Source organism: Erythrolamprus reginae, chromosome 2 (genome assembly GCF_031021105.1).
Source record: "Erythrolamprus reginae isolate rEryReg1 chromosome 2, rEryReg1.hap1, whole genome shotgun sequence".
NCBI classification, from domain to species: domain Eukaryota; kingdom Metazoa; phylum Chordata; class Lepidosauria; order Squamata; family Dipsadidae; genus Erythrolamprus; species Erythrolamprus reginae.
Window position 1 is genome coordinate 6,347,280 of NC_091951.1, and position 23,781 is coordinate 6,371,060.

At 39.3% G+C, this 23,781-nt stretch overlaps 1 protein-coding gene across 1 annotated transcript; it reads right to left on the minus strand.

Moving 5' to 3' along the window:
* Positions 1-6,561: 6,561 nt before the first annotated feature.
* On the minus strand, positions 6,562-22,667 carry LOC139158715 (vomeronasal type-2 receptor 26-like). Its single transcript, XM_070736046.1, has 6 exons — positions 22,456-22,667; positions 21,507-21,795; positions 19,429-20,223; positions 13,679-13,891; positions 10,152-10,278; positions 6,562-7,463 (listed from the first exon to the last, which is right to left on the minus strand). Exons 1-6 carry the CDS (start codon positions 22,665-22,667, stop codon positions 6,562-6,564), a joined length of 2,538 nt encoding a protein of 845 aa, XP_070592147.1.
* Positions 22,668-23,781: the final 1,114 nt, after the last annotated feature.

Below are 23,781 nucleotides of genomic sequence, written 5' to 3' on the forward strand. Positions count from 1 at the left end.
GTATGCTGCCCCTCTCCATAGACTCGGGGCGGCTCACAGCAAATCTAATAATAAAAAAAAACACTAAAAGCCCCATTATTAAAAGCAAACATACACACAAGCATACCATACATAACTGTATAGGCCCGGGGGAGATGTTTCAATTCCCCCATGCCTGATGGCAAAGGTGGGTTTTAAGGAGTTTACGAAAGGTGAGGAGGGTGGGGGCAGTTCTAATCTCTGGGGGGAGCTGGTTCCAGAGGGTCGGGGCCGCCACAGAGAAGGCTCTTCCCCTGGGTCCCGCCAAACGGCATTGTTTAGTTGACGGGACCCAGAGAAGGCCAACTCTGTGGGACCTAATCGGTCGCTGGGATTCGTGCGGCAGATAAGGTCCCGGAGATATTCTGGCCCGATGCCATGAAGGGCTTTATAGGTCATAACCAACACTTTGAATTGTGACCAGAAACTGATCGGCAACCAATGCAGACTGCGGAGTGTTGGTGTAACATGGGCAAACCTAGGGAAGCCCATGACTGCTCTCGCAGCTGCATTCTGCACGATCTGAAGTTTCTGAACACTTTTCAAAGGAAGCCCCATATAGAGAGCGTTACAGTAGTCGAACCTCGAGGTGATGAGGGCATGAGTGACTGTGAGCAGTGAGTCCCGGTCCAAATAGGGCCGCAACTGGTGCACCAGGCGAACCTGGGCAAACACCCCCCCTCGCCACAGCTGAAAGATGGTTCTCTAATGTGAGCTGTGGATCGAGGAGGACGCCCAAGTTGCGGACCCTCTCCAAGGGGGTCAATAATTCCCCCCCCAGGGTGATGGACGAACAGATGGAATTGTCCTTGGGAGGCAAAACCCACAGCCACTCCGTCTTATCAGGGTTGAGTGTGAGTCTGTTGACACCCATCCAGGCCCCAACAGCCTCCAGACACCGGCACAAAATTCTGGACTTTTATAATCTAATTTTTCAAAATTTCCCAAGCTTCTTTTCGGTATAATTTTTTTAAAAAAATTCCCTTCATACACTTTAATACAATGCCAAGTATCTTCTAATTTCAGTACAATAAAATGAAGTATTTTGTTAATAACTCTTATATAATCCAAAAAAAATCATAATTATAAATCCTTTCTCCCTTATTGCATTTTTTTCTAATCTTGTCCTCCAGCAATAATGATTATCATGTATTACACTTCCTCATTAATGTTCCCTCAAATATATAATGACAAATAAACAATATTTCTAACATTCTTAATTAATACTAGCCCGTAATGCCTCCAATCTCTCTTTATAAATTTTACTTAAATCTAAAAACCCCTGTATAATCTATCTAATCATAAACATTAAATTTCCCAAGCTTCTAAGTTGTTTTCCCTTTAGAGGATTCTCATACATGGAATCTTTGCCAAGTTTTCTCTAGGTTTATTGAAATTAGTTCTCTTAAAGTCCAAGACTCTAGTTTGACTTTGTCCTACTGTTTGTGTTTATATAATGTTGAATTCCAATATTGCATGATCATTTGTCCCCAGGGTTCCTGTAGCTTCTACTCCTATCATTTCATCTCTGTTAGGAGAATTAATTGCAATATGGCTGATCCCCTTGTTCTCTTCTCTACTTTTTGGGTAACAAAGTTGTTAGGAACCTGTTGGATCTTCCACTTGGTGCAGAGTTTTTCTCCCAATTGATGTTAGGGTAGATAAAATCCTCCATTACTATTTTGATGTGCTTCCTACATATCTTCTAGTATAAATGTCTTTATTGATTTTACAGAAAATAAAAATAGAAAAGATAATTTGTAATAGGTCAACAATAAATTGTTTGTAAATCAGTACATTTGATGCCTATATCCTATGAATCACATAACATTAGGAATATTGAAGAAGTAGAAAAGACAAATAGAATAGAATAGAATAGAATAGAATTTTATTGGCCAAGTGTGATTGGACACACAAGGGATTTGTCTTGGTGCATATGCTCTCAGCGTACATAAAAGAAAATATACATTTGTCAAGAATCATGTGGTACAACACTTAATGATTGTCATAGGGGTCAAATAAGCAATGAAGAAGCAATATTAATAAAAATCTTAGGATATAAGCAACAAGTTACAGTCATACAATCAACATGGGAGGAAATGGGTGATAGGAATGATGAGAAAAACTAGTAGAATAGAAGTGCAGATTTAGTAGAAAGTCTGACAGTGTTGAGGGAATTATTTGTTTAGTAGAGTGATGGCATTCGGAAAAAAACTGTTCTTGTGTCTAGTTGTCTTGGTGTGCAGTGCTCTGTAGCAACATTTTGAGGGTAGGAGTTGAAACAATTTGTGTCCCGGATGTGAGGGGTAAGTAAATATTTTCCCCGCCCTCTTTTTGACTCGTGCAGTATACAGGTCCTCAATGGAAGGCAGGTTGGCAGCAATTGTTTTTTCTGCAGTTCTGATTCTCCTCTGAAGTCTGTGTCGGTCCTGTTGGGTTGCAGCACCAAACCAGACAGTTATACAGAGAGAAAAATACAGAAAGAAAAAAGAGAGATGAAAAAAGAAAGAATAGAGAAAAGGGAAATATTGTAGGGGAAAGATAGAGTAGCAAGAGAGGGTATAGATGGAAAATAGAGATGAACCAGCAATGAGGCTGGTATATCATATCAATATGACATAAGTTTCAAAAATATCGCTGATAAATTATTCTCCTTCTTATTGTTTTTTTAAAAAATTCTGCTAGATTTGTTTTGGAGTAGATGAATGAGATGAATGAGATCTTCCAGTGTTACATATTGGGTACAGCCTTTGTGATATAGTAAATAGAGTATAATTTTAAATTTTATCATTCATTGATAAGTTACTTTGTTGGATAATCTTCCTTTTGAATTATTTGCAAAAATTTTCTTTTCCTTAGCCAATTATACCACTTGTCCCAGACTTGGTAGAAAACTGTATCTTCTTGATTTTATAATTCCATGGTCATTTTTGACATTTCTGCATAATCCATAACTTTAATTAAAAGGTTTAAAATAGTAGGTGTTCTTTCTTGTTTCCAATATTGAGCGTACAAAATTCTTGCTGCAGCTAGAATGTGAGTTATGATATAATAATCTATTTATTTATTTATTATTTATTCATTTGTCCAATACACAAATATATAGGAAGAAAAATAGACGTGATAATATAAAAGAGGGTGAAAGTGAACTTAGAGGAGAGGATATATGAAAGGAAGAAAATATATATGATAAGTGAGAGAAAGGAAAGACAATTGGACAGGGGACGAAAGGCACACCAGTGCACTTATGTATGCCCCTTACTGGCCTCTTAGGAACCTGGAGAGGTCAATCGTGGAGAGTCTAAGGGAGAAATGTTGGGGGTTAGGGGTTGGCACAATTGAGTCCGGTAATGAGTTCCACGCTTCGATAACTCAATTGTTGAAATCATATTTTTTATAGTCAGGTTTGGCGCGGTTTGTATTAAGTTTGAATCTGTTGCGTGCTCTTGTGTTATTGCAGTTGAAACTGAAGTAGTCATTGACTGGTAGGACATTGCAGCATATGATCTTGTGGGAAATACTTAAATCGTGTTTTAGGCGCCGTAGTTCTAGGCTTTCTAGGCCCAGGATTGTTAGTCTATTTTCATCCTTACTAATCTTTTGTCTAATTATTCCTAAAAGGAATAATTCTGGTTTTAAAGGGATAGATAAGAAAGTAATTTGGTCTATAGCTTTTTTAATTTTTAACCAATAGGTTTTTGCAATTTCACATGTCCACCAAGTGTGGTAATATGTCCCAATTTTTTTATTGCACTTCCAACATTTTGGAGACATATTTGGCTAGATTTTGGCAAGTCTAGCTGGAGGGAGATGCCACCTGTAAAACATTTTATATTGGTTCTCTTTCTGGGTGGTGGCAATTGTATATTTATAATTTATAGTCCAGATTTTTTCCCATTCGTTTAGATAAATATTGTACCCAAAATTTTGACCCCAAGCAATAATTGATGTTTTAACTGTTTCTTCTATAGTGTACTGATGCAATATATTATTATATATGTTAGATATTATTTTCTTATTTGAACCAAGTATAATCTTATCTAGTGTGTTATTTTTTTGAAATCCCAAATTGTTTTTATGTTTAGTATAAATGTGTTGTATTTGAATATATTGGTACCAATCAAAGCTTAGGCCGGCCTCTGAAAAGTTTTGTTTAGATATTAGATCATCATTGATATCAAGTAGGTGTTTGTATGTTATTATCTTGTTGAGAGGGAGAATGTTTGGGTATTTAACAACTTCAATTGGCGATATCCATTTTGGAGTGGATAAATAGTAATTCTTCCTGATAAAGTGCCAGACTTCAATTAAGGCTTTGCGGACATAGTGTGGTTTAAAGTATGAGGGTATTTTATGCAGATCTGTTAATAGAAAGGCATGCCACCCCGTCAGAAGGTTATAGCCCTCTAGTGCTAATAGCCTTCTATTTTTAAGTGTTATACATTCCCTAATTGAATTGAGAATTGAGGCTTTATAGTACAACTCCATATTAGGAAGTCCGAATCCCTCTCTTGTATGGTGGTCGAACATACATTTAATTTTTATTCTCGCCTTTTTCTTCTCCCAAATAAATTTAAGGAATTTCTTATGAAGACATTCAAAGAAGGGTTTGTTTAGTTTTATTGGAGCAGTTTGGAATAAGTACAAATATCGTGGGAGAATGTTTGATTTAATTGTGGCAATTCTTCCCATTAGGGAGAGAGGGAGTTTAGTCCATTTATTTAGATCTTTATCTACGTCATTAGTAAGTTTGTCATAATTATCTTTTTTGATTGTGGCACAATTTGTGGTAATCCATAATCCTAGATATTTGATTTTTTTTGTAGATTTGAGTTTAGATATTTCTTTGAGTTTATCTATCTGAATTTGTGACATATTTTTAGTTATTATCTTGGTTTTGTCTTTGTTTATATTTAATCCAGCCACAGTACCAAATCTCTCCATTTCTTTGATCAGGTTTACAGTTGATTGTAGTGGATCTTGTAATATAAAAACCATGTCATCTGCAAATGCCTGGACTTTAAATTCTTCCTGTTTAATTTTAAGACCTCTAATTTTGTTATTTGCTCTTATATTATTTAATAAAATTTCTAACGCCAATATAAAAAGTAATGGAGCTAGGGGACATCCTTGCCTTACACCTTTACAAATATTTATCTTATCAGTCAAATCATTATTAATATTTTAGCAGTTTGAATAGTATATATAGATCTGATAAGATTAATGAAATGATTGCCAAAATTCATAGTTTTCAACTGTGAGATAAGGAATGGCCAATAGAGACTGTCAAATGCTTTATGAAGGTCAACAAATATGAAAGCTACAGGTTTATCAATATTTTTATTGTAATATTCCAACGAATCCAATATAATTCTCATATTCATTCCAATATTCCTTGCCAGGAGAAAACCATTTTGATCTGGATGTATTATGGTATTTAGAATCCTTTTGAGTCTATCTGCTATGATTGATGCTAATATTTTATAATCTGAAATTAGAAGAGATATTGGACGATAATTCTCTATATGGGACCTATTTTTATCATCTTTTGGGACTAAGGTTCTATATGCCTCATTCCATGTGGTGGGGAGTTTGGCTTCCTCTAATGCTTCATTAAATAAGTTAAGAAATATGGGGTGCAAAATTTCTGACGTTTGTTTATAAAATTCAGCAGGAATGGCCTCTGGCCCTGGGGTTTTATTATTTTTTTGATTTGCAATTGCATTGTCTATTTCTAATGGCGTTATTTTCCTATTCAAAAGCTTCCTACATATCTTAGCTGACTAGTAAAAAGTTCATCTATTTCCTCTGTTTGGGTGGCCTATAGTATAGACCTATGGCAATGTCATTTCACACACACAAACCCTTTAATATTGACTCAAATGTGGAGAGGGGCACGGCCAAGTGCTGTGGTGACATGGAATTTTCCACACTCCACAGGGGAACCTCGAATGCCTGTTTCTTTTCAGCCCTAACCAGGTGCTAACAATGTTTCCAGCTCTTACCAGTTTGCAAGCTTTTTCATTGTTACTCTCTGCAAATAATGTTTTCCAAGCCCTAAGTCTTTGCAGGGGTTTTTTTTCCTATTGGTCCAACTTGCTCCAAATGTGTCTTTCCAGCCCTAACCAGGTGTTAACAATGTCCCCAGCTCTTACTGGCTTGCAAGCTCTTTCATTGTTACTCTTTCAAAATAAAGTTTTTTTAAAGCCCTAACCAGGGGATAAAATAATGTGCTAAAGCTGACCAGACTAAGTATTCTAGCCAGATGAATACCTGGTAAGCAGATTATTTTCTGTTTTCCTCCCCAAAAACTAAGGAGTGTCTTATAATCAAAAAAATATGATAATTTATTTATTTTCCTGTTTGATTATTATATAGGATACTAATTTAATTAGTCTTACATTCTTTATAGTTTTATTTTCTTTGCTTTTACTTTGCCTTTCAATAACCTTAATTCTCAAACAGATACAAAGGAAGCATACAAGTCCAGTAATAAGTGCAAAGAAAAATGAAATGTTATGAATCTAAGAAACCATTTCACTATCAATTCTCTACTATCTTTAGATGCTCTTTAGTGTTTAGATCTGGTCTTAGGATGATAAGATAGCACTTGGGGAAGAAGATGCAGACCAGCAGACCAGCACTGGAGGTCAAGATTGAGAAGACTTGCACGGTGACCATGGATTTTCCTTTTGTGCTCAGGTAAGTGGGCAGGAAGGAGATCCAGACACTACAGAAGACCAGCATGCTGAAGGTAATCAACTTGGCTTCATTGAAGGCCCCAGGCAGGTTTCTGGCCAAGAAAGCCACAATGAAGCAAATGACAGCAAGGAAACCCATGTATCCAAGGACAACATAAAACATGGTGACAGAGCCTTCATTGCATTGAAGGATGATCTCTCCAGGCTGGAAGTGGAGATCAGAATCAGCAAATGGAGGTGAAACTCCAAGCCAGATGGAGCAGATGATAATTTGTCCAGCAGAACAAAAAAAGATAATGGAGTTGGCCAAACTTTTTCCCAACCATCTTCTCACTCTGTTCCCTGGTTTTGTGGCCAGGAAGGCCAGCACCACTGTGATTGTTTTGGCCAACACAGAAGACACAGCTACTGAGAAGACAATGCTGAACACTGTTTGTCGGAGAAGGCAGGTGGCTTTCCTTGGCTGGCCAATGAAGAGAAAAGAAGACAAAAAGCAGAACATGAGTGAGATCAGAAGGATGTAGGAGAGATCCCGGTTGTTGGCTTTCACAATAGGAGTTTCTAGGTATTTAAGGAATATGATTAAAGCAAAGCCGGTTGTTAGAAACAAGAGTAAGGCAAAAGAGACCAGGATGATGCCGAGATCTTCTTCATAAGACAGGAAAGTTATAATTTTTGGGATACACTGGACTTGGTTCTCAGCTGGATATTGATTATCTGGACACTTGGTGCATTTTTCCATATCTGAGAAAACCAAGAAGGAATATTATAAACACCTGCTTTGGATGTCACCTGGTATTGACAGACTGGAAAGCCATTGCAAATGGTAAATAAGGGGCTGTATGTATGTATGCATGCATGCATGTATATGTGTGTTATAAAAACAACAACAAAAATCAAATCCAAACTGATATATTGTACATGGTGCCACAACCATTCAGCTGAATGGGAAGGGAGACCTATAAGGAAGGAACTGTTACAAAATAAACAGGTTTCTAAGGACCCACTATGTGCCAATATTTTAGGAAATAGACCTGAAACATCCCTATCATATCTTTCCTGGTGGGACAAGCAGATATCCTTAAGGTGCCATAAATCCACTGTCCTGTGCCATGTAGGACTTTAAAAGTCAACTTAATTGCACTTAGAAAGAAACTGGCAACCTGTGCTTGTACAACTTGTACAACAGATATGTAATATAAATTAACATAGGGGAACCTAAGAATGTAAATGCTGTTACATTCCTGACCATTCCAGATGGTCTACAAGAACAGTCCTTTATAGATCATATTGCAATAGTCCAAGCAGGAAGTGACTAAGGCACGAGCAAGGCCCTGTTGGTCCAGGAAAGGGCATAGTTAGTGCAGAAAAAAATTAGATGTGGAGGTTAGCTATGGCATTAGCTGAGTGTAGTGGGGCAGTAGTTAAAATGCAGCAATGCAGAGTAACTCTGCCCATTGCAAGGAGTTCAATCCTGACCAACTCAAGGTTGGGTCAGCCAGCCTTCTATTCTTCCGAAGTCAATAAAAGGAGGACCCAGATTGTGAGGAGCAATATGCTGACTCCATAAACTGCTCGGAGAGTGCTATAAAGCACTATGGAAGCATATACAGTGGTACCTCTACCTAAGAACGCCTCTACTTAAGAACTTTTCTAGATAAGAAAGGCCTGGCCATTTCCCTGCCATTTTCCATGGGTCTCTCTCTCTGACGCAATGTATGGGAGGCAGCGTTGTGCCGGCTGTATAGGAGGCGTGTGCTCCTCCTTGCCGCCTCAGAGTCCCTATATTTTTTAAGCCTTAAAGTTTTGGATTTTTTTTTATTCCCCTCACCTCACCTTCTTCCTTCGGCAGCGACTGTCCTCCTCCTCCTCTTCCTCCTCCTCCTCCCACTCGCATTCTGAGCTTTTATTTCTTTCCTATTGGGTTTGCACATATTATTTGATTTTAAATTGATTCATAGAAACATAGGAACATAGAAGTCTGACAGCAGAAAAAGACCTCATGGTCCATCTAGTCTGCCCTTATACTATTTTCTGTATTTTATCTTAGGATGGATATATGTTTATCTCTGGCATGTTTAAATTCAGTTACTGTGGATTTATCTACCACGTCTGCTGGAAGTTTGTTCCAAGGATCTACTACTCTTTCAGTAAAATAATATTTTCTCACGTTGCTTTTGATCTTTCCCCCAACTAACTTCAGATTGTGTCCCCTTGTTCTTGTGTTCACTTTCCTATTAAAAACATTTCCCTCCTGGACCTTATTTAACCCTTTAACATATTTAAATGTTTTGATCATGTCCCCCTTTTCCTTCTGTCCTCCAGACTATACAGATTGAGTTCATTAAGTCTTTCCTGATACATTTTATACTTAAGACCTTCCACCATTCTTGTAGCCCGTCTTTGGACCTGTTCAATTTTGTCAATATCTTTTTGTAGGTGAGGTCTCCAGAACTGAACACAGTATTCCAAATGTGGTCTCACCAGCACTCTATATATAGCAGGATCATAATCTCCCTCTTCCTGCTTGTTATACCTCTAGCTATGCAGCCAAGCATCCTACTTGCCTTTCCCTACTGCCTGACTGCACTGTTCACCCATTTTGAGACTGTCAGAAATCACTACCCCTAAATCCTTTTCTTCTGAAGTTTTTGCTAAAACAGAACTGCCAATGCCATACTCAGATTGAGGATTCCTTTTCCCCAAGTGCATTATTTTATATTTGGAAACATTAAACTGCAGTTTCCATTGATTTGACCATTTATCTAGTAAAGCTAAATCATTTACCATATTACAGATGCCTCCAGGAATATCAACCCTATTGCACACTTTAGAGTCATCGGCAAATTTTTCCCCTATGGGAAAAATTGCTTCTACTTACAAATGTTTCTACTTAAGAACCTGGTCACGGAATGAATTAAGTTCTTAAGTAGAGGTACCACTGTATAAGTTTAAGTGCTACTCCTATGCCCCTGCCCATTGACTAGTAGCTGTGAGTCTAGGGGGATGCCTAAATCTTGCACTGCCTTCATCCAGAAGAGTACAACCTTATTCAGAGTAGGAGGTAGTTTATCACTAGACCTACAGAGGTGAAAACCAGAAGTCACTCAAAGTTATAGGAGTGCAAGGGGAGTTTTTCTCCTGAAATTCTTTTCCATGTTTCAGAGTTCAGAATTTCCTAAGACAGAAAGGAGGATTCCAAACTGACAAGTAGAAAAGATACTTCCTGGGGCAGGAGAAACCTTGTGCGATCTACTATGTCCTTCTACCTCATCTTATCTCATCTTTTTCTGTTTCTGAATCTTTTTCTTATTCCTTCCATTATCAAAGAAAGTTTTGAAAATAGGAACAACAAAAGAGCCAAACGTCAATGCATCTTACAACCTAAAGTCTCTGAATGAATGCAGTACTCTTTCATCCAATGTCACCCACCTTCCTGAGTGGAGATGGTCCCCTCTGGGCAAGGAAGACAATCATAGCAGCAAATTGGTTCCCCTTCTTGAGCCCATTTGAAAAATCCAGGGCGACAATTGTCCACACATTTGGACTGAGGCAGAGACTAAGCAGAAAAAGAAAAATGCATCAGAACTAACCATATATGAGAAATGGAGGTAGAAGTACCATTGGCCAGGAAATTTTGGACTTTACTTAGGCAAATATGAAATCTCTACTAGCTCATGACAAATGAAGGAAATATAATCACTTACAGATTCCTCATTTAGCTTTTCCTTTTTGCTTTGGCCGTATCATATTGTAGGAAAGGACTTTTCTACTTGATAAAGTCTGGAGGGATGGAATTGAGTAAAGATTTAAGCATTGAGCTACAACCAATATGTTCCTCCTTATGGTTGCATTATCATGCATTTCTCCATTCTTTGTATAGTTATGACTTCAAAATATGATTATCTGGTCATGTTTATTATTAGAATAAATTGGTGCATAGGAGGTTTTCCTCTTGTTTGCTGTAGTAGTTAAGGCATTCTGCTTTTATTTGATTGCCAATGCTTTTATATGGGCTTTTGAAGTTGGAAAGTTGTCCTTTTTTGTTTTTCCTCCAGAGATATTTTTTTCTTGATTGTAATTTTCTTATTGAGATCGGGAGGTTATTTTTTTGTTTATGGTACATGTTAGAGGTACATGAAGTCTGATGATAATTTTCATTTCGAGTAGGAATCATAGTGTGGCTTAGGTTGACTTAGGTTAGTTATTGTCCCCATCTCATCTGTTTAACTCTATTCTCTGAATGCTACATTACTGATGACCTCTACATCAGTAATGTAGCATTCAGAGAATTGAGTTTTCCAGTTTAATGTTGAGAGGTGGGCTTCAATGAGTTCGTAGTTCACTTTTTTGAAATTGAATTTTGGTGTTGTATTATTTTGGTGAATCATAGTGTGTCTTAGGTTGACTTAGGTTAGTTATTGTCCCCATCTCATCTGTTTAACAACAGAGTACAGAGTATCTCTACTTAAGAACTTAATTTGTTCCATGACTAGGTTCTTAAGGAGAAAAGTTCTTAAGTAGAAGCAATTTTCCTCATAGGAATCAATGTAAAAGCAAATAATGCATGCAAACCCATTAGGAAAGAAATAAAAAGATCAGAATTTGGGTGGGAGGAGGAGAAGGAAGAAGAGGAGGAGGAGGACAGTTGCTGCCGAAGGAAGAAGGTGAGGTGAGGGGAATAAAAAAAATCCAAAACTTTAAGGCTTTAAAAAAAGAGGGACTCTGAGGTGGCGCTCAGAGAAAGGAAAACACCCCATTCGCTCTGGGCTGACAAAGCCTCATAGAGCGTCACCAAAAGGCTCCTTTGGCATCCCAGAAAAGCCCAAGATGGCCAGGATTAAAAGAGGAATGGTAGGAAACTGGCCAGGCCTTTGTGCCACTTTCAAATTTCCTGGGAAATTTTTCTGGGCTCGGGTTCTTAAGTAGAAAATAGTTCTTAAGTAGAGGCAAAAAAATCTTGAACACCCGGTTCTTATCTAGAAAAGTTCTTAAGTAGAGGCATTCTTAAGTAGAGGTACCACTGTATAATTCTCCACAACCATAATAAGGTAAATCTGAATTCCATAGATTATTTCCCAATGTGACCAAAAGAAGCAACATCAATTTTTCATTTACTTAATTTAACTTTGGAATTGCTCAATGGAAATGTTTTCTTTTCTTTTTAATTAATTTTGGGTTAGGATGAGCAAAGTTGATGCTATCACAGCTACAATCTTCAGCATTTCATGGTCCATCACACTAGTCTTGTGGAGATACAAAAGTGGAGACCCTAAGCAATAGTCATCCAAAATCCATGTTCTAAATTAGCTTTAAAAAGTATCAGAATTTACAGAATAACAGAGTTTGAAGGGACCTTGGAGGTCTTCTAGTCCAACCCCCTGCTTAGGCAGGAAACCCTATACCACTTCCAACAAATGGTTATTCAATGTTCCCTTTTATAGCATCTGAAGGGTGTCTTAACAGAATAACAGAACAACAGAGTTTGAAGAGATTTTGGAGGTCTTCTATCTGGACTTCAGCAAAGCCTTTGATATGGTTCCACATAAAGAGCTGACAGATAAGTTATTGAAGTTTGGACTTAATCCCTGGATAGTTCAGTACATTTGCAGCTGGCAAATAGATATCAGAGGGTGGTTGTTAATGGCGAGTATTCTGAGCAGAGACTGGTTACAAGTGGTGTGCCACAAGGGTCTGTTCTGAGTCCTATTCTTTTTAATTTGTTTGAGTGACATAGGCGCTTTTTCAAGAGGCAATTGGATTTTCTGGTTTTTATTTGAAGACATTTTGCTTCTCATCCAAGAAACTTCTTCAGCTCTGTGCTCTTGCTGTGTTAGTTGTGCCTTCTTTATAAATTTTGTCACCTGTTCCAATTACTTCTTGTATGAGAAGCAAAATGTCTTCAAAGAAAAAAAACCCAGCTGCCTTTTGAAAAAGCACCTTTGGAACAACCATGACCTGGGAAGGTTTGGTGGGGAAGGTTTGCCTATTTGCCAATGACTCTAAAGTGTGCAATAGGGTTGATATTCCTGAAGGCATCTATAATATGGCAAATGTTTTAGCTTTATTAGATAAGTGGTCAAAGCAATGGAAACTGCAGTTTAATGTTTCCAAATGTAAAATAATGCACTTGGGGAAAAGGAATCCTCAATCTGAGTATTGTATTGGCAGTTCTGTGTTAGCAAAAACTTCAGAAGAGAAGGATTTAGGGGCAGTGATTTCTGACAGTCTCAAAATGGGTGAGCAGTGCGGATACCCAGATAGGAAAAGCAAGTAGAATGCTTGGCTGTATAGCTAGAGGTATAACAAGCAGGAAGAGGGCGATTGTGATCCGCTTATATAGAGTGCTGGTAAGACCACATTTGGAATACTGTGTTCAGTTTTGGAGACCTCACCTACAAAAAGATATTGACAAAATTGAACGGGTCCAAAGATGGACTACAAGAATGGTGGAAGGTCTTAAGCATATAACGTATCAGGAAAGACTTCATGAACTTAATCAGTATAGTCTGGAGGACAGAAAGAAAAGGGGGGACATGATAGAAACATTTAAATATGTTAAATTGTTAAATAAAGTTCAGGAGGGAAGTGTTTTTAATAGGAAAGTGGACACAAGAACAAATGGCCCCAATCTGAGGTTAGTTGAGGACAAGATCAAAAGCAACTTGAGAAAATATTATTTTACTGAAAGAGTAGTAGAGCCTTGGAACAAACTTCCAGCAGACGTGGTTGGTCCACAGTCACTGAATTTAAACATGCCTGGGATAAACATATATCCATTCTAAGATAAAATACAGGAAATACTGTAGTATAAGGGCAGAATAGATGGACCATGAGATCTTTTTCTGCCGTCAATCTTCTATGTTTCTATGTTTCTAGTCCAGCCCCCTAGGCTTAGACCAATTGAAATGGATCCTAAGGCTTTGGCAAAAGAGAAAAGACACCAATAGTTTCCTCACCATATTGAACAACTTTAGTTTTGAAAATACATCTTGGTTAATAGTAAGACTCTGTCTTGTAATAGTCCCCAGGTGCTCTTTGAAAAGATGCTTTTTGGAGAGAACCACCAAACCTACGATGTTCAGATCTGCTGTTATATCTCCATTGTGGTCTAAGTAGAGTTTCCTCCAGGAAACATTGCAAAACTCATTCTTCTCCAGAAAGGGATGGAACTAGAAGGGAACATTCAAGAATTTTAAGAGCAGAAGACTCAGGTGGTCTTTTCATAATTGAATCTTTCGTCTTTTGCCTACTATGTAAATATGAAACCATATTGGGAGATCAAGTTGTTCCGAAAAGTGAAAAACATTTCTATGTGGTGATGATATGGTAATTCAAATAAATTGTTAAGATACATTAATAGAAACTTGCAAGGGGGGAATTATTAGTATCTCACAAATAGTTTTTACAGCATAAAAAGTGAGGAAAATTGCTTCCTGACTTTCTTTCTTTTCCTGTTATGTCCTTTTCTTTTCTTTTGTTGAAGCATTCACAACATCTGGAGGCAAATCTTTCCACTGATTAACTGTTCTAACTGTCAAAATTTTCTCCTTAGTTCTAGGTTGCATCTCTCCTTGACAAGCTACTTCATGATATGATGATAAGGAAACTAGTTAAGTGAGGGCTGGATAGCACGCTGGATAAGTAAATGAATTATAATTGTATGAACAAATTTACTCAATTTATTGCCAATATTCCTCATAAATCTGGAGAGTTATTAATAACAATTAGCCCTTAGTTATCTATAATTCTATATTTTCATTCACATAGATAGTTATAGTTGACTATGTATACCCTGATGCAAGATTTTGGGATGCAAGATTTCTATCAACTCTTAAAGAAAGTTATTTTGATCTCTTTTAAAAAATGCAAAGGATCCTGTCACTTTGCCATACATAGTTATAGGACACTGCCATTCTGGTGAAAGCCCCTCCCCCTCAGGAAATATGATTTTTTAAACAACATGATGATGTTTGTCCATCCTGTTCATAGAGGACCTTGACATCTAATGGGTTGTGGGCTGTATATGGTGTGTCTGCAGGTGGCTGGTAAGGCTTAAACGGGCACAAAATGTTCTGCCACAGGTTGGGCAGACATATGTGGGCACCATTGTTGCAGAATTTGCAGCTCTGGGTTTGCGGGGTGTTTACTTCACTTCTGCTATGAATGTTCTTCTGGTCTCAGATGTCTGGCAGCCTTGGTAAATCAGCATGAGACATGTTGGTCAATCTTGTGCCAGGGTTTCCCAGGAGGTGGTGTTGATATTGAGGGACTTGAAGGAGGCTTTCAACATTTCTTTGTATCATTTCCTTTGTCCCCCATATGATCATTTTCCTTTAAACAGCTCACTATATAAAATTTTTATTGTTTTTTCCACACCTTACAGAGATACAAATTCACATACCTTCAAATTAAAATACAATACAATATAATATCAATCGCCAAATTCTTAATCAAAGTTTCCTAATCATTTATCTGTTTTATTTTGGTATACATCATTCATCTTGTGCTACCTCCTTTTCTAATTTCATCATCCGGATTTCAAAGATTCTTTTCTGCTTTCATTCATGTTCAAAATGCTATTAGCTATCAAAATTTCTCTTGGCTATTTGCTTTTTTCTACTAAAACTATGCCATCGTGCTTCAGTCCATTTCTTATATTCTTATTTATCTCATTCATGTTTTTTAAACCCTCATTTTATCATAACTGCCATTTACAAAGAAAGTTCCAAATTTACTTCTCTTCATAGAACAAGAAAGAAAGAGAAAAAAATTGATTCATATCATGCCTTTGATCTAATTATAACAATAGCAATACAAAGAAGAGGAAAGCCCTTCATGGCACCGGACCAGATTACCTCAGGGACCGCCTTCTGCTGCACGAATCCCAGCGACCAGTTAGGTCCCACAGAGTGGATCTTCTCCGGGTCCCGTCAACTAAGCAATGTCGCCTGGCGGGACCCAGGGGAAGAGCCTTCTCTGTGGCGGCCCCGCCCCTCTGGAACCAACTCCCCCCAGAGATTAGAACTGCCCCCACCCTCCTTGCCTTTCGTAAACAACTTAAAACCCACCTCTGCCACCAGGCATGGGGGAATTGAGATCCTCTTTCCCCCTAGGCCTTTACAATTCTATGCATGGTATGTATGTATGTATGTTTGGTTTTTATATTAATTGATTTTTAATCATCAATACCAAATTACTATTGTACACTGTTTTATTGTCGCTGTTAGCCGCCCCGAGTCTCTGGAGAGGGGCGGCATACAAATCCAATAAATAAATAAATAAATAAATAAATAAATAAATAAATAAATAAATAAATAAATAAAGGTTATTATTAAGAATTTAAATTATATTTTCTTCTTTCTGTGCTTAGAAATTATATAATTCCTTTCATTTTACAAATATATCATTTCTAATTTAACAAATCATAATTATAATGTATATGTTTTCGTAGATTTTCAGGGATACAGGTATGACGGTTTTGGCATATTCGGGTTTCTTCGCCCTAGAACAAGGACAGAAGCAACAGCCTGAAGATGACGAGTGGGACCTCATCAAAACATCACTAGAAATTTCTAAATCCTACATGGGAAGAAACCCGAATATGACTGACTGTCATTCCCAGTGTAATAATCTTCCCTAATCTATTTGATTTCACTGCCAATGTAGCCAAAACAAATAAGATCCACCAAGGCCAGCATCAGTTAAAAACATCTTTACAATAACTGCTTGCAATAATTTCTCCAACCAAAAGATGGCAAACTTTCTAATGGAAAATATTCCTCTTCAATTAATGTATAAAAGAAAAAGAAACACAGACTCCACAAAGAAAAATTATAGTCTCCAATTTAAAAATCCAAATTAAAAAAACAACAACATTAAACCTCTTAGTAATCCAATTTTGGGCAATTTGCTGCATTCTGAAACCTTTCGCTATTCACCACATTGCTAAATAGCCGCTTCTGCTTCCATTTCCAGCAATTTTGGCTCCATTAAGAATAAAAATCACAAAAAAACCCTGAAATCCCCTCAGCCGTCCTTGCTCACCAGCACATCATTCAATCTCTTCTTCACTTTGTAAGTACTTTAGACCAGCGTTTCCCAACCGGTGTGCCGCGGCACACTAGTGTGCCGCGAGACATGGCCAGGTGTGCCGCGAGAAGCTCCAGCTGGGCGGGGCGCTGCCGGCGCCCCTGCCTGAGTGTCGTCCTGTGGATGGTCTTGGTCTTCACAGTCGCTTCCTGGTTCCCTCTCCTCCCACCGTCTGTGTCTTCTGCCGTCGCCTCCACCAAGCCGTCGCCCGTTGCCATGGGTTCCTCGAGTGGGAACTGCTGCTTCCCTCCGTCCAGCTCAGCCACGCTGCCGTAGAAAGCACAGAGGTTATTGCCACTGCTTCTGCCTCCACTCAGGGAGCCACCGTGGTCACCGCGCCTTTTCCTCTCGCTCAGCTCAACCACGATGGCTCCCTGAGTGGAGGCAGAGGTGGCGGCAATAACCTCTGCACTTTCTACGGCAGAGTGGCTGGGCTGCCTGGAAGGAAGCGGCAGCTCCGAGGAATGAGGCGCTGGTGGTAGACACAGGCGGAGGGAGGAGAGGGAACCAGGAAGCAACCGTAAAGCCCAAGACCAGCCACAGGACGACCTTCAGCCAGGGGCGACGGGACCGCACGCAGCCATGGTGGGAGCAGCATGAGAAAGAGAGGATTCTATCCCACGAGGAGACGCCCACCGAGCTGCAGGTCCCGCTGCCGTCGCCTTCTTTCCCTCCGCCTCTTTCTCCTCGTGCAGCCTGAGCCCGCCTTTGCGAGTCCGCCCTGGCTTTCGCTTCGCCCCATGATTTCCCTGCAATTTCATCCAGGCAACCTCTTGCCTCCTTTTGAACTGCGGGGAAGCAAAAGCCAGGGCAGGAGAGAAGCGCGGGGGTGGGGAAGGAGGAGAGCCCCTCAGCGCTTCCCCTCCGCCAAGCTGCCTGCTTGTCCTCGCGCCTCGTTGCTACCTCCTGCCTTTTTCCAGGGGCCTTTGGAAGGTACCCAGGGAAGGGGGGGGATTGGGGGTGGCTGCAGTGGCTTCTCGTCCTCCTCATCTGGCTGCTAACGCCCGCCCGGACCCTCTTGCAGTCCCTTCACCGAGTGCTTTTGTCCCAGGCTGTCAGCGAAAGGGCTACAGGACAGGCGGGGCAGGTGTTCTTCTCACAGCTGAGGCAGGATTTGGAATGTTGGGTGTGTGTGCGTGCGGGCTCCACATCCCCCTGCCACCCGGAACATTTAAAATAAGAAAAACCTTCGCCGGCCTCCGCAGAGAAGAAAGGAAGAGAGAGCAAGAGAGGGAGAGCAAGAGAGACATAGCAAGAGAGGCAGAGAGAGAGAGAGAGAGAGAGAGAGCAAGAGAGACATAGCAAGAGAGGCAGAGAGAGAGAGAGAGAGACAGAGACAGAGACAGAGACAGAGAAAGAGAGAGAAAGAAAGAGAGCTAGGAAGAGAGAGAGAAAGAGAGACACAGAAAGAGAGACAGAGAGAGAGAAAGAGAGAGAAAGAAAGAAAGAGAGAGAATGAAAGAGAGATAGCAAGAGAGGCAGAGAGAGCAAGGGAGAGAGAAAGACATATAGGGAGGGAAGGAGGGAGAGAGAAAGAGAGCAAAAAAGAGAGGAAGAAAGAAAGAGGGATGGAGAGAGAGAAAGAAGGAAAGGAAGGAAGAGAGAAAGAGTGAGGGAGAAATAGAGCGAAATGGAGGAATATTTTTTTTGTCAAAACTTTTCTTTAGCCACCCCCCCACCCCCCCGTTCAGTGTTCCCCAGGATTTTGAAAATATGAATAATGTGCCGTGGCTCAAAAAAGGTTGGGAAACACTGCTTTAGACCATCCTCTTTCCAAATGTTACCGCTCGTCTTTCCATCCCGGCGTTGTGTTCTCTCCGCGGCTGGTGCTGACTCAGGCATGGCTGCCTGGCCTGCTTAACACCACCACCGGCGTGAGACTAGGCCAGTTCATTTGGTGAAGTATACTGACCCCTAACCAGACCTCCAGTAGCATCCCCTGCGTCATCTCCCCTTCAGGGAGCATCGGGACTGGTTCAAAAGGACCAGAATCCCCAAGCCAGCGGGGAGGCTCTGTGCTGCCACGGCCATTTGACCCTGCCTCTCCTTTTAGGATTCTGCACTTGATCTTGATTGCATCTGCTTAAAAGGAATATTTCATCCATCTTGTTTGCAAATGAATGTAAATTGGTAAGAAAGCTTGATGGGAAAAGTTTTTTTCAATTCCCTCATTCCTTAGTCTATTTAAAATTCCTGCCCTTTTACTTCTTTGTCTCTGCCGTCTGCATTTGCTTTTGGTGATCCACAGTTCTGGAGAAATGGCTTCCTCCTGTGTTAAAATCTCTTCCGTGTTTGTAAAGACAGGTGGGGGTGAGGTTACAGAGAGATCAGATTCGGTGGGCTCAAAACAATAATTGATTGCAAACTGAATTTGAGTTGGTAGTGTGAACTTTGCTCATGGAAAGAAGGGAAATGCTTCCATAATTCCTTGAATGCAAACACACATCTATGGAGAAGACATTGCACAAAACTGGATGAGGTTTATGGAAGGACAAGGAAGCCAAGGAAGATCAAAGAAGCTTTTAACCTCAATGAAAGACAACAATAAGAGTCATATTGGTCTCCTGGAGTGGAAAATTAGGCATCTGGCTATTGCATGATTGTTGAGTTCCCATACCTGCCATGGCTGCAGCCTTGGAGTTGCCCATTTCTTTTCACCCTGGTTTTTTTCCCTCCTGGATCTGGACGTATATGCTGCTTTCAGGACATGGGCCAGAGTCTTGATGACACTGTAAAGATGATAGTAAGTTCTGATCCATATACTGTCTCTTTTCTGTTGGCTTTCCAGTGGGGCTTTCTGGGTGCATCTCCTCCGGCCTTTGACAGAAAAGACATTCTTTGAAACAGAACAGAGAAAATAATGGTCTTCAAATTTCTGTCCCACGAATATCTCAGGTTGAAAATAATAATCTTTTGGACTTTTTTTCCCCTGAAATGCAAAGGTCCAAATACTATGGATATATCTGAACAGTTTGCTCTGTCTTATTTTATATGTTCCCAAGAATGTTGTGATCCAGACTTTCCCTTCAAAGGGTCCTGGCAAATGCATAAACGCTACATGGAAAGGAATAATTCTTTCCAAAAGAGAATCATATTCCATGAAATGAAAAAATATGTTGACTTGTCTCCACTTATTGATGGCATCCCAGAATGATGATGTAGGATTAACCTTTGAGAATAGTTGTGTTATAACAGCACAAATCCCATGCCTGAAAAGCACAGGGGACAAAGTTCTCATGAAATTCTCTCCATTCTCTGTGTCTGAAGCAAAGAGACCAATCAAGGTCCATCTGAAGTGGAGGAGTACATGGACAATTGCTGGGTACTGGAATCCTAATTTGGGGAAAATCCGGTAGAAAAAAGGGAAATGGTTTTTTTCACTCAGAGCCTCTGAAACAATTTTGTCACTGATCTGGAAAGGCAATGAAGAAAGCTGTGTTATATTTGGGTTTGATCAAGTAAAAAATATTGTTTTAGTTTTAATAAATTCAACCTGGTTTTGATGAAAATATATTGTTGATTGCCCTCAGCCTGTATATTTCTCCGTCTCTGTGTTTCTAATGCAAATCATATTTATTCATTATCTTTACCATCAACTGTACAATTTGGGTCAAATAAAGAGTCATATTGTAAAGACATTTAAATTTATGATCACACGGGAAATACATTGTTTTAATACAAGGTGACCAATGGGTCTTCCATCTAATGTACAGTCCAAGATATTGACTCCTTACACAGTGGAATTCAAATTATAAAGGCATTATGTCTTCTCTCTCAAAATGCCACAAATACAACTTTATTCGCTAATTTTTTTATACATAATTTCAGTATTCTAGTATGGTTTTAATTGCTAATTCAGTATCCTATCACTATCACTAGGTGTTGTATCTTATGATTCTTGCTGAATGTATTTTTATGTACGCTGAGAGCTTATGCATCAAAGACAAATTCCTTGTGTGTCCGATCACACTTAACAATAAATTATTCTATTGTATAAGGGAAAATTTATTTCATCCACTTCCTCAAATCTTGCTTGAGTAACTACTGCCCAAAGATTTTTAGGCATTTCTGACTTTCAATATTGAACAATTTTGAGTCTTCGGAGAGGGGCGGCATACAAATCTAATAAAATAATTTGAAAGGGATGTTTGAAGCAGCTCACCCATTTCAACGTGTCAACCTTACCTACATGAGCTATTTCTTTCTCTGCTTGAAGATCCCAGATTCTTTGTGCAACAAGCTTTCTAGCTTGTTCTCCAGTTGTGCAAGAGACATAGAAACTACATCTCCTAAAATAAATTGTCTGTTGTGCAATCCAATAGGTCTTTAATTGAAATTTTGTCTGTTCAAACAGACACAAATTTGACTGTCTGTCAGTTTCACAGGCTAAATTAGACATTGAAAATATTTTTTTGATAAGATTGTGTACAAAATATAAGCTTCCCATTACAGAACTCTCTTTGATTGACCTTCACAAGAAGCTCCCACAATAATGGGGATAGTTTCATTAAAGAATATGTCTGTTTTGATCATTTCTCCCTCCTCATTATGAGTCCCATTCCAAAGTCATGACATCTACAAGGGCCATGGTGAAAAGTATCTTTTGAATTCCATAGAGAAGATATGGTTGAATCTATTGCTCACTCACAACCACCACATTCATTTTACCAGATAGAGAAGCACACATACACAAACCTGTGGGACTTTGTAGGGGCCTACTAAGGTTGACATCTGGATGGAGATGTCTCTGGCAGCTCCATCAAGAAGAGCCAAAAGGTGGTCCTTCCTTCCACAGCTGTAATTAGGAACATTGGCTTCTCCAGTTGAGAGCATGTCCAGTAAGGCATCTGAAGTAGCAATGACATTCATGTTTTTGTCATGGATGTTGTAGCCCAAAGTCAGATTGAGCAGAAGCTGGAGATTATTGTTGACCACTTGAATGGCAAAAATGAAGCCAAGGATTCTAGACTTATCAGTAGACCAACTACTGGAAAAAATATTTATGTCATCATCATGATAATCAAATATTTTTATTTCATTCCCTTTGTCTTCAGAAGCCTGATGAGTCTTCATCAGCCCATCCTTATTTAATTTCTATGTAAAATTGAGAAGATGAGATGGAGATAATTTTCCAAAAAGTTATTAGTCATAAATATCTCATTATTTATAGTAGGGATTATTTTTTGTCCAATAACTAGCATTGAATATCACGAAATCATTAAAGTAGAAGCACCGAAATAGGAAGGAGATATTTCATGTATGATCCAGTACGACAACTCTAAAAACAAATTGGTCTTTATTGTATTTGGCTTTGAATATCAATGAATGGTCATAAAAATATAGAAAAGGGCTGGGCAGAGGTGACTATAACTCTTCTAATAATTCTATTTTGAAGCATTAAAATCAAGATTGGATGTGAAAGGGAAAACCTGGACTGTTTCAGGGTTTTTTGTCTGCCTGACCTTTGGTTGGGGGATTCTTTCATCAAATAAGAAAAAAAGCAGAGAAACTATGTAAATTAACCAATTCAAGAAATTAGACATATTTTGCTGTCTAGGAGTACATGTAATAAGAAAACAAAAAATAGAAGATTATCAGAAATGCAAATGAAAGGAATGCAATTGCATCATAATGAATAACTTACAAGGGAGATTGATTATATGGAGTCATGTTGAAAGACAACTTTGTGTGCAATGGTTGTGTTGCAGTGGTGACCACACTAATGATATGGTCCCCTGGCTTGTAATATGAATTTGCTCCATCCTCGTGCTCCAAATGTAGCTGACACTTCAATCTACATTTCCCAGAGACTGGCTGGGATACTAGCAGTATGAGAAGTAGAAAGACCATGTCCATAATTCATGTAACCCTCAATCACCTTCCTATTTCTAAAGAAGAACAATAAGAGGAGTTAGATGAATTCAAAACACTTTCACAATATGGAAATGCCAGTGGTTTTTCTGATTCAGACAAAGACAATCTGAGCTTTACCAGGATGGTGATAATTACAGTGAGAAGAAGCTTCTTCTCTGGGAATCTTGAAGGTCTTTTGGGGTATGTGGGGGGGGGGAGCATGTTGATGAAAAAAACCAGACACATCCCTGGGGACTTTGCTTTGTAATGTTTTGGCTCTTTCCTGTCAGGACATGTACAGAAATTGATGCTGTGGGTAGATAGTTCCCCATCCAGGTAAATCACATTTGCTGTCCTAATATTTTGCCTCCATAGATGTTCAGCAGGGCTCAATGGTATGAGCCTCCCAAAAATTCAAGGGTAAAAAATTCAGACACACACACACTTGAAAATTCAAAAACAATGTTTTTAATCACAAAATTCAAAAGAAACAAAGCACCCTTTTTGTATTGCAAAGAGCACTCTTCCCAAAACAAACTTGTAGGCTGTAAAAACCCCTTAAACAGTCCTTAAGTATTTAGCTAGCAGCTGTGAAGAAACGTCAGAGCCCTCCTTCTTCCACGAGTTGAAACACACACGCTTTGCTCTGCCTTGGTTTCAAAGTCTTGAAAAATCAACAAACAGAGTCCTGAAACAGTAAGTCATGATCAAAACCAGTACAATCAGATAATCTCCACTGCAAGGCCAGCACGCTGCCAATTTAACAGCAGCCCTAATTACCTGAACCCACCCAACCACAGGTGGACTCAATTATCTCCTATAATACTTTTAAAGCTGTTCACTCCTATGCATAGCTCTACACATGCGTGGGTCTATCATTATTTCCTCATCCGAATCTAAAGAAGATAAGGATGATTGACTTCTTCCTGGGCTGTCTTCAAAGCCCCCCTCCTCCATCTCACCGTCACTTTCTTCCACAGAGGACAATTCACCGTCTGACTCTGTCGGCAGCAAAATAGGCCTATGACATGTTGATGTTTCCCCCGCATCCACCTCCTCAGTCCTTGGGGCAGGAGCTTGGCCAGAGCTAACCACAACAATAGACAGCTAGGGAAGA